A 13,695-nucleotide genomic window follows, 5' to 3' on the forward strand; every position below is an offset into this window, starting at 1 on the left:
TTCAATATCATCTATTTTCGCAAAACCTTTGAAATTATAGTTTGGTCGTGGACTTTTCAATAAACCTCTAAATTACTGCGTAAACACATTAAGGCTTCTAGCTATTTGCCTGTCCATTAAGCCACTCTTACAATAAATGTTATTCCAGTTCCTATCCATAGCTTTCGATGAACTTTCATAACTAAGCGAACTCACTTTGATAAATTATCATTACAATGCTCCAAATTCCCAGTGAGTTCATCTTGTTTACGCTTCACAATATTACTATTCAATTAAAAGTTAATTTAGGACATTTTAACTCAGTTATCAACGGGAGTTTAGGGACAAACGTTTTCAAGTAGGCCATGAACAAATTTAGCGGAATTGTTCGGACCGGATTTTGATTCAAATTCCAAAATTAATGGCTGTCCTTTGCCGTCGTGGTAATGAAAAATTTAATGCGTCCCCAGATTGAATTTCTTTTGGGTCGTTGAGGAATTTCGCATTTGCTAAACGATAATTTCAGTGTAAATTACTTTTATTGATTTCCCCGGATTTTAATGGATCCGACTGATCGGCCCAAATGCTGTCAGATTCGGTTACACAAACTATTTTATACAAATTCTGTCAGAACTATATTAGCTTTGGGTCTCTTAACTTCTAGTTCTTGCATTCTGGCTTTGCCGAGATCAATTTTTATTGAATTCAATTAATACGACTCGTACTGTAAAAGCATTGTAAAGCAATCTATCTGAGACTCAAAAATTAACGTTGTGTTTTAGGCAGGGGTTAAACTTAGGCCTCAAAGGTTTGTTACGTTACGTTGAATGAATGTGTTGTTATACCAGACACGTGTGTAATAAATTTTATTGTCGTTTAAGTGGTTTTTATTATATAAATACACTCTCCAAACCCATTTCAAATTCCCGGACAGCTAGACAAGTTAAGGAGATTCCTTCTTTAATCCAGTTTAAAAAGAATTTTATTTACTTACCTGCACCGAAATTAACATACACATATTCGCTTCGTACAGTTTGCTTTATATACTAGGAATATTATTATGTGTTTCAATTAAATAATGAAGATTTATATAGGACAATAGTGATTCATCTTGATTCCCCTCGCTCTCTGAGTTAATAAAACCCAGGTGTTACGATATCGGTCAAGAACTTACAATCAAGTTTTTTTTAACGCACCTCACACCAAACAATCATTTTAACATAGCAAGTTTAAGATTAGCATACTGTCAGGTTAAATTACTTATTGCTTTCAAAATAGATAACATCTACAATACTATTGACAGGTTTCTTTAGGTAAAAGATTTAGTATCGTTTAGAAGTAGTGTAATAAATTATAATATTTTCTTAGAAAAAGAAAGACCACTGGTTTTTCTTTTCGACTGGTCTAAATTCTCCATTTCTGTAATAAAGCACATTATCGTCCAACGGATCTTCAAAGACCGGTTCAGGTATCGGCATATTCTCTTCCAACATCAATTTTTTATTGACCTCTCTCTTCCTTATGCTGTTCTTAATCAGACTGATTTTTCTACAGATGTAAATGTTTAGGGCAAATATAATTACGCCTCTCAGCCAGCACGCGGATGCCGCCATTGGAAGCCAGCCACCGAAACTATTGTAATGATCGAGTTTCATCTCAATACTCCAGCCACTGTATCGTAGTATCATTCCAGTAGTGAGGCTTCTTTGGATGTGGGCGATATATACGATAGCCATTGACACGTCAAAACATATTATCAAAATACAGGAGAAATAACTCAAACTGAGGATAATCTTCAAAATATGAACCTTCGTAGCGAACCTGAAGACTCTTAAACAAATTGCGATGACCAACCAGAAACTGTGAATTATTACGCTGAATTTCACGTATCTGAAAAGAAATTATTTAAAATATTAAAATTAAATTTATCCTAAAAAACGATATTTGCTTGGATTGCTAGGCATAGTTTGGAGGTTTCTACTAATCAGTAGTAAGTTTCAGTCAAGAAATTTAAAAAATAATCAATTCCAAACAACATTACCTTCTGGTTTTTGCTGGTACCATTGAAGTGACTGTAACAACGGCTGGCATGTGTTTGATCGGTCGTATATTCAAACCATGAGTATCATTGCTCAGTTTTAGAGATATTATAGACTTCGAAGTACGTAGATTGTAGCCGCAAGCATGAGGATCGTATAAATACATAACACGCGCGAGTTTGTCGTAGTCATATTTGGCATGCTCTGGTGACCACACACAATAGATAATCGTCGATGCTCCTATGAAGACTAGAATACCTGAAATGTCAAGATAAAGTTATGTTTGTATTGTCATTTTAATATAAGACCTAACTCAAACAACAGATCAAGTGTATAACAAATCTACGCTTAATCATGAATTATCATTTGATTCATAAATCATCAATATATGTCGGATATTTAAAAATATCTGTATAGGTAATAATATTCATATATTATTACCTATACTGATATTTATATTTATTTATATTTATAGGTAATAATAATCAATATAGTCAATAGGCATGTGTCAGAACGCAGATAGTTGATCAAATCTCTTGCCTCTTAAATTTGTTAATGATAGCTGATGATAGTGACCCTTGGACAATCTCAATGCCAGAGGGCTCGCGAGTGCATTGCCCGCCTTTTAAGAATTAGTACGCTCTCTTCTCGAACAGTGGTGCGCGGTACAAACTGTGTTAAAAACGCTCAGTTGTGGAACGATGGACGTTGAGGTGATATGGGTAAAATTTCGTATTCTGCCTGACCGTCCGAAGATGAAACTAAGCTGCAAGTTTTTTTCGAACAACTCCTCTGAACACTGGATGGAAGATACAGAGTGAGCCCACATCTCTAGGCAACGCCAGAGGTTTAGTTGTCGACGATTCGAACAGCTCTTCGTTGAATACGGTCAAGTGGAAGGAGCCGGTGAGAACAATACTCCATGGGGGCCGAATTTGCGCTTTATAGAGTTGCAAGCGGTGGCCCGGGGTTGAAATACCGTCGCACCTAGCTGAAAAACTGGTGGCGCCACTGGTAGTATGTTTTTAAAGCCATTCTACTGCTATTTACTTTGTTTTGTCTTTAGTATGACTTACATTGAAAAATTATAACGTCTGAAATCCACAAACAAGACCTTTTATCGCTTGGAAGAAGGGACACAAGTTTCTTAGTCGGTTCGAATTCGTGCCTTAACATATTTTCCACACAATAATATTTCTTATATCGAAATAATTTACCAAGCTTGAACCGCCTTTGACGTTCAAGCTGTCAAACAGTCCTGACATATTGACATGTTATTAATTTTATTTATTACATGTCATGTTAACGTTGTCTGTGGTTTTATAAAGGTTTTATGGTAGTGTAATATGAAACATTCATTAAGCTAGTAATGGAAATCCTTGTTTAAGGTTTGTGGTGCTGGCTTACTAAACCAGGCTAGCTACAGCTAATCACGCCGACATCTATCAATGGCGCGCCTTAGAAAAGCCAATTTATTTATTTTATAGTATAGGAAGAGAAACGGTACGCCCAAAAAGGGTAATCATCGCCCATGGACACCCATTTTAGAGTAATGCCTTGTTGATCTTTGAGGAAGGTATACTATTTCCTTAAACAATTGGAGATCTTATCTACCAGGGAAGCCCACCACCGGGAGTCGATTCCACAGTTCCCTAGTTCGTTATAGAAAATTTTCTATTTGAAAGTTACACAGTATAAATATACCAAAGTATAAAGTATAAAGCAACCTGTATACAGTAGCAATAGTTCTAAACCTACCCACTTCAACCAACACACTAAAACTGTCATCAAAGCACGTCAACTTTATTTGCACGGATTCGGTCGGGCGTTCACAAAACGATTTGTTCCTTTGCCCTATTTCCTTTTCACTTTACGTTTCATTGCTTTTGGGGAACATACTGACTTTGTTCGTTTACGATTATCCAACGAAAAATAGTTACTGTTACATTGAGATATAACTGTTTTTTGTACTTTATTTAATTTATGGAACAATACAAATACAATATAATAATTAAAATTCAAATCGAACTGCTCTCATTTATACCTGAACACAAAAAATTTATTTTAACAATACAAATCAAAGTATTATATCAGTAAAATATTGGTAAAAAAGTACACAAGGCAAAAAATGCTTTGGTGTTTCCGTTTAACTTTAAAGAAACAGAGACATGCGCATTCTACAAACTTACCTAAGTTTCATGTCTCTCTATAGAGGGTGTTCTGAAGAGTTGTTTGGGTAGATTCTTACAGCCTCGTTTGATTCCCGTACGAGCCGTATTCAGTTTAGGTTTCATCCGCATCACTGGGATGGCTGAAAGTTTTCCAGTGCCCGCTTCATAAGACATTTTCTTTTACGAACTAGCGAACTATGGAAATCGACTCCCGGAGAGATACAACCAGGTTGATCAATTGAAAAAAAAAAGAGGAAACCCTTCCCACAGAGGCCAACAAGGCTGTAAGCTCGTTCGAAGGCAAATCCTATAAAAATACTGAATAAGATAAAAAAATATGTAAGAAATAAATAAATATTTTTGAAAATAAATTTTATTTGTGCATGATTTAAAAAATTACAACTGTGGTGGATCTTTTATAGCAGCCTCAGAATTTATCTAATCTTACTAAAACGTTTATATACTTTAAATTTAATAAAATACAATGTTATCGAAGCATATCTGCAGTCCTTTCTTTCTTCGGAATTCAATCCATAAAAAAAAATATGTTCATTAAAATTTACGATAATGCATCGTTAATGCATTGCCGGTACATTTTCATTAAATCAAACAATATTATGGACGTAGAAAATATTGATAGACAAACTGTTAATTAATGGCGGGCTAATTAATTGTTGTTTTCGTTGAGTTTGTTGTTAATGAAAATCGGGTAACGTTTATGTCATATTGATTGTTTGGTTTCATGCGTAATTTGACGCCTATAGTGTTTAAAATATCCTCCATATCGACTCGGTTGTGTTTGTATAACAAGGATTTGGTTCCCTTGCATAATTAAAACTTGCTCATACGGAAAAAATACATCGTAAGATAACCGTGTTTTTATACTTTATAATGACTTAGGGTCCTTCAAGAAAAGAACATACCCTTTAAAAGACCGGCAACGCACCTGCGAACCTTCTGACAACGTGTCCATGGATGGTATATTACTGCAGTTTATACTAATACTACAGTATCTGATTGTTTTTTTTATAAATGATACTGCATCCATCAATCATTACTGCTTACCAATAGACGTTTATTTTACTATGTTGGTCATAGTAAAATATACGTCTATTGGTTAAAAGAAATCTTTTATTTATATCTGAAAATGCATTGTATAAAATGTCACACGAAAATTCATTTTATTTCTGCCATGTCCAACCCCTTTGTTGTACGTAACATATTGCACGCTACAATGGAAGGGAAATAAATATCGCAGTTAATTTGCGTTTGGAATATTTAAAAAGTCTTATTAAAATGTCATTATAAATTAGCATTTCCACATTGGTTTCTGGTTACTACAACATAGATACGATATACCGAATTATAGTATAACTAACTATACATCAAATATTGTTATCAGTTCTCATGTACAAACTTATCTGTTCAGTTCATTCATTTACAATTAGAGGACGTCTACGTCTCTAGAAAAGAAATTAACGAAGCTTTTCGTCTTTAGTTACTAACACTTAACTAAAACATTAAAGAGAATAATCTTAGAATCTCGTTGGTTACTGAAAACAGATGAGAACGTTCTTTCTCACATCAAGTAAGATTTTAATTTAAATGTATAAATATTTCTTTATAATTAGAACAAATATTATGCAATCATTAGGTATTTACTTATAATTAATAACCCAACCAAACCTAACCAACTTGCTTTTGTACCTGTTTTAGTACTCAATAAAGCAATATTAGCACCTAGCTCACGTACTGGGATTAATTAGGCGCGCTTTTATGGCATCCCGACTGATCCTTGGAAGATTTTATAGTTCCACTGTTTCTTGTAACTGAGAACTTTAATAATTGGATTCAAAGGTCTTTAAACGAGTTATCTGTTAATTATAATTAACACAATTATATGTCTGTGTTGCTAGTAATCTCAAGGGAATTTCTAAGCATATTTTTACAAACATATAGGGCTCTTACTCTTACTCCTTTAGCTGTAAATCGGGTTTCAATAATTTAATGTGAATTTTTAGATCTGGACCTCAGGATTGTTTCATGATAATTTGTTAATCTTTTATGGGACCGGTTGAAGCCTGTTTCCTCACGATGTTTTCCCTCACCGTTCGAGCGAAAGTTCAATCCGCACAGCGCAAGTCCATTGGTGTAGAGCTGGGGATCGAACCTACGAACTTGAGAGAGGCACACTGAAACCACGAGGCCAGCAATGCTCTTGTTCACGAAAACTAGAATGTTAAATTCTAAATCGGTATTGATGTATCCTGTGCCTAGTTTGGTTTTACAAGACAGTAATTAAAAGTTTTTTGTAATATGACACTGCCTTTTCCCAATAATTAAAAAAAAATCTGAAAAAAATACTTCTACTAATATTTATCTATTGGTTTGTTTGGTATTATATCGATCTTTTTAAATAATGAATTTTAAATGTTTTCCGTAATAAATTTATTACAAGCCCTTTGCCGCTTTTATTTCTTCTTGCTGTCCTACAGAAGTTACGGTGTCACGTTACGTATCAAAAACAACCTTAGTTTAAAGTTCCAACCTGTTTACCTGGTAATCAATAGAAATTCCAAAATATTACATAATCCTAAGAAATTTTGTCATTCTTTGTTCATATTTCGTATGTAACTCAGTTGTCTAAAAATTGTTTGTTCTACGTTGAAACTAGTACTAAAAGTATTTTTATGCAAATTATTGCAAATTTGTGAACGTTGGCCTATTTTTGAAAATATATTGGTTCCATTTATCTTTCTTATAATACTTTTATTAATGACAGCAAATATAGATTATGGTCTCTAGATGGCAAATTTACTATGGCTTGCGGATTTGCTGATAGAACGGTAATTAGTAATTGCGTGAATTTTCTATTATAATGGGGTTGGCTCAAAAGTTTGTAGAATAGATAATATATAGATTATTGCCTTCGAGAGCGATACAACAATTATAGCGATATATAATATACTATTTTTATACTACGATATGTCTAAAGACAGGTAGGCCTAAGAATAGGTTTCAGTTTCGGTGATTACCTCTTCATTAGCGCAAAATTTCTATCAAGTGAGCGTTCTTGAGGTCTGAGATCAAGAAAAGGTCGCTGGAGGCCAAATCTGATGAACAATGTGGACCTGTTATATTCTGTAACTTAATCGGATATTTAAACTAAAAGTCTGTGATTATAGTATAGTACTGCCTACGATTAAAAACTTTAATTTGTACTCTTATTCTATTGCAAAGGTAATAAAAATACGAGATGGAGAGCGTTCGTATATTCGAAATAATTTAAATAAATAATTATTCGGTACAAATTGATGCAACTCGTACGACAATCCCATGAGATTTTAAATTTTAGGTTAATTTTATCCTTGTGCTATCCGATATTGCCATCGAAATGCAATCAAACGAACGACGGAGCATCGATTTGTAACAAAACGGAATCGCTAAAGGGAAATCATATTAACTGAACATATGCTGCTTTTTGATACTCCGGCACAGTGTACACGAAAATTGGGGCGCGGTCTTCATTCTTGTACTGAAGTCTCGCCGTATACGCCATGTTGCGGATGTCATTCTCTGTCTGGAACTGAACTCGCTGGAGCTGCGAACCCGGCAACAGTACATAATATGCTCCTTGATTGCTGATCACTTCAGCATCCCTTTTGGGCTCTTCCTCCAGCCTGGCACTTTCTTTTTCTACCTTTTCAGTGTCTTCTTCCTTTTCATCTTTAGACTCTTGTGGTGGGCCATATTCTTGAGGTGGTGCGTAAGTGTTGAATGGTGCGCCATAGCTATCCGCCGGAACTCCATATGACGTCGCAGGTGGTGTCTGCTGTCGAGTTGGTAAATTAAATTCCTTGGCTGGTCTCCAGCCGGCGGCAGGGTAGGGTGCTTCGGCTCCACTACCCTCCACTTCTTGCCTTTGTGATCTGAACCTTGCGTCTCTGTATCGAGGTGGTTCAGCGGTCACCGCCGCTGCGAGAAGAAGTACACAAGCGAAGTGTTTCATTGTTGTTTGTTCGACAGTTGGCTACCGAATGATGCACAAACAAATGCCATGTGAGCTTATATAGGTATGAAAAGAAGTGATTTTTAATAAGTTTCCGTAAACTCAGGATGTGTCATCTTGATCGATATTCGGGCCGAGTGGTCGGTGACATTGGCCCCCTAAGCGAAGATCATAGGTTGTGTAACGACGACCGATTAGGCGCTGGCATTGTTCATCAAGTACGTGCGGCAATTCCCATCGGTGATCTGCTTACAAAATGCCCAACGCGGACTTTAATATTCATGAGTCGTGAAATCTTTCCCTGGCACTAATTAGGTCTGTCTACTGCTATTGTTTTGGGTAGATTTTGTTGGCTTTTTGTTATTTGTTAATTTTTCTTAGAAAATATTTTTTTCAAGTCTTAACCTCATTCCATCGAAGGACCTACTGCAATTGACCTGCATTGTTTTAATATAACTGTTGTATTTCTAACTAATATTTTGTAAAAATTATACTTATAACATTGTATCAGAAATCTCTTTTAGTATTAAATAGTTATTTACTTAACTTTGTGTAAATTCCTTTGGTTGTAATGAAATCGCATATATTATAACAATTGTATATTTATTAGTCAAGTCGCCCATCTTAAAGGGATACGTAATTTTGTTTTATTTTTTTATAGTATACGTGGACAGATCCTACTAGACGCCCACCGTCACCGCGGCCCATAGATATCCATTTTAGTGGGTTTTTGCTGACCTTTGAAGGAAGAAGAATAAGTCTTTCTTTAAATGATTGGAGGTCGTATCTCCCACGCATGACTCCTCGTCAATATCATATGGGAATATTTCAATAATTGTGATATTTCTTACGTAGCTAACGTGTTAATAATCAATTAATGCTAGACGTGTTGTGGGTATTACCTTGCTCTTTGATTATGGCATGAATTGATTATGTGATAATACTCCTGACGTTATGTGCAATAGGCCTGCATTGTTTTGATGCAATTAATTTTATAACTGTCCGTCTTATATTTGAAAAGGCTTCTATACGATAATGTAAGACAAATAGTTATTAAGTGTAATTAAATCAAACAGTATTATTATGAGTCTTCAGAGAGAGAGAGAGAACAAATCATCGTAAATCTATCGCATGAAATATAATATATTTTCTTTGTATTAATAAAAATACATTAAACGCCAACCTCCCAAATTCCTAGAACACCTTAGTTTAAGACCCAAATCTAAATTTTCTAAACGTCAAACTAGATTTTATCCTGTTTTTTTTAGTTTAAATAAACCCCACATTAACTTTAATACATTATAACTTCTTTAAGGTCTTTAACAACTCATATGTTTTTTATTATAATAATACTCTACTGCCCTGTCATGGATCCCAGGAGTTTCTCTTTAAATTTTACTAAAAAGGCACAATATATTAATTATAATAAACTAGTTCTAGTAGTATTTTTGTAGGTCCTAGCTTATTTTTATTTTCAAGAGAGATTTATTTATTTATTTATTTCTTCCACTACAATCCAATTGAGATGCATTCTTAGCGCGATAATTCTCATACTTAATGTCGGCAACGCATTGGTTGTAGTCTTGAGCGGCAATACCATTACGTGTTTTATAAATAAAAGACAATTTACCAAAATATTTAAATGAAACAAATTGAAAATGGCATCACGTCCGAAGCACGCGTCACTTTCACGACTAGCACTTTTGTTGTCCCATTAGCGCACGTTTGGCGTTTAATTACGCGCCAAAGGTTTTTTAAATTTAAAGCAAATTTGACTTTATTTACTGTTTTAGTTTGTATTAAATCTCAAAACTATTTTTAATTAATTTTGCATATTTTTGGATATAAAATTAATTATATATTTTATAAATATGGTTTAGCCTTTAATTAATAATTAAATAAATAATCGTGCTATATTTTAATGAAAGGCTAAACCATATTTATAAAATTATTCGCCGTTCAAGAAAATATACTTAGCACCAATCAATTAGCGAGCAGTCAGGATTCGAACATACGATGTCAAGCTTCAAAATCGCATACAAGTGAAAGAGGAAACAAAATTACTGTTTGTAAAATAAATTCAATAGTATTTTATCGATAGCATAGTTTCTAGAAAGGTTATCAGGAAAACTTCGATTGATATCAGTTTGCACTCAAAGCACGAGCGCGGCTCCATCTAGAAGGTTGCAGTTTATACAAGAGCCTTCCTGTTGACTCGAGAGCTGGTATTAAGGTTAAAGATACTGCAATTTTAACCTTCCTATGTTGTTTAAGGTTATTTTTTTATCATACTAAATAGTATGGAACATTACAATCCAGCCTAACATAAGAGTAATTAGTAATTTTAGTCTAACTTAGTTCACTAATAAGGATTTTAACATAAGAAAGTGGCCAATAACACTACTTACAGTCTCTATTAAGACACTCTGTTCTTCCGTTTTATTTTTTTCAGGGTTATTAAATTTTTAAAATAACACAAAATCTGAGAACAGAGATTTTTAACAGAGGAAAATATATTCAGTCCAATTATTAGGATTGCGTAGAGACTGCATACTTTGCAGTAAAGAATGGTTGTCAATCTCATAAGTGTATTAGATATTCTTTGGATATTAAAATAAATTAAAATATTTGCCCACACCTATATACAAAAGATACACACAGATTATAATTAATATACATTATCTCAAAATTGTATTAATTTTACAACTTATCCTTGATTATCTTATTCATAGAATTTACAATTCCGCAAATATAATTAGTTGCATACAGTACAGTCGACATAATAACATCTCGGTTTCCGCGCAAAACTTAATTCCGTTCGCTTCCTCTTAATCCGATTTCGTTGCTAACTTTACCGGGGACAAACAAGGTTCGTTATCATAAGTGTTTATATTATACATATGTAACTTTAATTGGATTTACTTAAACAATTTTAATTTAGTTTTTGTGTAATATGAACGAATTTTTTCTGAAAGATATAATAACCATACATATCAAATATTTTGTTTATACGAGTCAAAGGTTTTGAACTAAAAGCATCTTTAGTTTTTGTATTGTTTAAAAATTTTCGCTAAATTATCAAGTCTGAAACAAAAAATAACAAAAATAGCCGCGAGGAGTTTTAAGTAATTTATCAATCGCTAGAAAATCCTAGTAATCTACTTATCCTATCCGAAAATTAAAAGAAAAACATTATTTAGGACAAGATCCGACAAGACCAGTGCTTATTTACGGTTCAAGAACCTAGGCCCTAAGCAAGAAGGACGAGGATGCTCTCTCTATTATCAAGCGGAAGATTCTTTGAATTTTTTTGTTGCTTTTTGTTCACGACGATGGCATTTGGCGTAATCGCTTTAATGAAGAACTTTTTGAAGACATCGTTGAGCAAAATGCAACTCAAGTTATTTGGACGTGCCATGTGCACCGGATGGTGGACTAATATGGGATATATTCCCAAGGTCTTATTGAACTTATAACCTGGTGGCAAGAGAAAACCTAGAAACTTAAACTTGCGAAAGATACTCGCATATGCCAGGCCCACAAGAGACTGTATTTCCGATCATGATGTTTCAATGTTATCAGTGGTTCGATTCCTGGTAAAAAAAGTGAATCAGTAAATTTACAAGAGCACCAGAGAAGTATACTCTAGGCCCTAGAGTATAGCAACCTTCTCGTCCACACGAATATTAATCATTATCATTGTTAATAAATCAGGTGGATAAATAACAAATACAGTAGAAAAAATCAATTACGGAGCGGAACGTAAATTCCAGAATTTTCCACACGAATAGACATTTTCCATTCGTTTTAAAGGTTTAGCGTTTGACTCGTGCGAGGAAATGAGATCATAAATTCTAGGACGTTTGTGGTGAAAAGGTTAATTTTATTGTTAACTGAAGCGTTTTTAAACATGTTTTTCAATCTATAATCAATACGTCGGTGACGATTCTTTGGTTATTAGAGCGAATATCGATTCAAATTAAATAAATATTTGTCGAATGGATTTTTTGATTAGCTTTTTAGTTTACAAATAAACTAATACAAAACTTTATCACACTGTGACCAAATTAACATAAGTTGATCAATTTAATGATGATGAAATGAATGAATTTTAATTGATTTGATATAAATTGAATATTATAATGTTAGACTAATATCTTTTATCTTTATTTTATTTCTTCCTTTCCTACAGCCCGCCACCACCAGAAAACGATCCATATTATCTTCCATTTTATCATTTGAGTATTATGCGTAGAGAATATTCTCAAAATTATTTTATTCAAGAATTCCGTGTTCGGTAATTCATTTAAAAGTCAGAAGGGTGAAATATTCTCGCAGGCCAATATGTGTGCAAATGGGTTAAAATGTTTGGGCTCGATGCGAGAATTGTTCGGTTAATATCAGTTTTCCGTTCATATTTATAGAGAAGAAGTTATTAGAAAAGTGATAGATGTGATACTTTTAAATTACGATATAGTAACGTGTTATTTGATAAGATTTAAAAAAAAATCTGATCTGGTTTATTTCTGACTGATACAAATTGTTATGTTCAATATTATACATAATATATACAAGTATGCTATGTCATAGTCGATTCGACTAATCTGTAACTGTTCTGTGATTGACGTATAAAATCACTGTTTTTAAGTATATATGTATAGAATTATTTTTTTTTATTTTAAAAATATTATACTCTTAATATTTATTTATTACTGTGAATAGAATTTTAAGAAACGTAAATAAAAAGATGCATGATGAAGCAGTGTTGGTTTAGTGGTTTCAACGTGCGACTCTCATCCTGGGATCGTAGGTTCGATCCCCGGATGCCCCAATGGACTAATTGTCTATACGTTTTGAAGGGAAACCAGAGTGACTAACTGTCTATATGCGCATTTAATAACCGCTTGTACGGTGAAGCAAAACATCGTTAGGAAACTGGCATACCTTAACTATTAGAAATGATCACGGAACATATACAGAAATCTGAGGCCCAGACCTAAGCTGCATGAACGAATAGGAATGTTATAATAATTTATAATAAATAATTTAAATTGTTGCAGTCTCGAGGATGTTATATGTACTGTCATAAAGTATATCATTCTGTTGTTGTGTGACCTCACCATAACGTATATTAATAATACGCTGTCTGTCGTTTATTTCTTTGAGAGGATTAAATATTTATCCAAAATTCAGGAAGAATAGCCCTCTCATACTGAAAAGGCTCGCTTTTCACGCAAATTGTGATTCGGTTGTGAATAGTATTTGTAAGGATTTGATTTCAAAGGATGGTGTATTTAAGGCGTATTCGATGGAAATTGTCGTAATCCGTTTTAATTCAACTGAAGTGTACCAGGATTCGCTTAAGGAAGATTTTCATTAATTGGTTTGTTGGCATCGCCTCAAAAGCGTACGCCTTTAGTGTTTATTATACTGTACTGTGATTCTCGTATTGGCTAGAAATTTTTCTAACAGTACATCCTACGATCTTTTATCGAAT

The 13,695-nt window shown here is 33.7% G+C and overlaps 3 protein-coding genes across 3 annotated transcripts in view; 1 reads left to right on the forward strand and 2 right to left on the reverse strand.

Moving 5' to 3' along the window:
* Positions 1-13,695, forward strand: part of LOC111002106 — a 77,900-nt gene that overhangs the window by 8,276 nt on the left and 55,929 nt on the right. The window lies entirely within an intron of this gene.
* LOC111002100 lies at positions 1,094-3,250 on the reverse strand. Its single transcript, XM_022272208.2, has 3 exons — positions 3,095-3,250; positions 2,021-2,276; positions 1,094-1,869 (listed from the first exon to the last, which is right to left on the reverse strand). Exons 1-3 carry the CDS (start codon positions 3,192-3,194, stop codon positions 1,344-1,346), a joined length of 882 nt encoding a protein of 293 aa, XP_022127900.2. The 5' UTR covers positions 3,195-3,250; the 3' UTR covers positions 1,094-1,343.
* On the reverse strand, positions 7,447-8,244 carry LOC111002102. The gene has a single exon (XM_022272211.2). The coding sequence runs from the start codon at positions 8,196-8,198 to the stop codon at positions 7,644-7,646; it is 555 nt and encodes a 184-aa protein (XP_022127903.1). The 5' UTR covers positions 8,199-8,244; the 3' UTR covers positions 7,447-7,643.

Source organism: Pieris rapae, chromosome 3 (genome assembly GCF_905147795.1).
Source record: "Pieris rapae chromosome 3, ilPieRapa1.1, whole genome shotgun sequence".
NCBI lineage: Eukaryota > Metazoa > Arthropoda > Insecta > Lepidoptera > Pieridae > Pieris > Pieris rapae.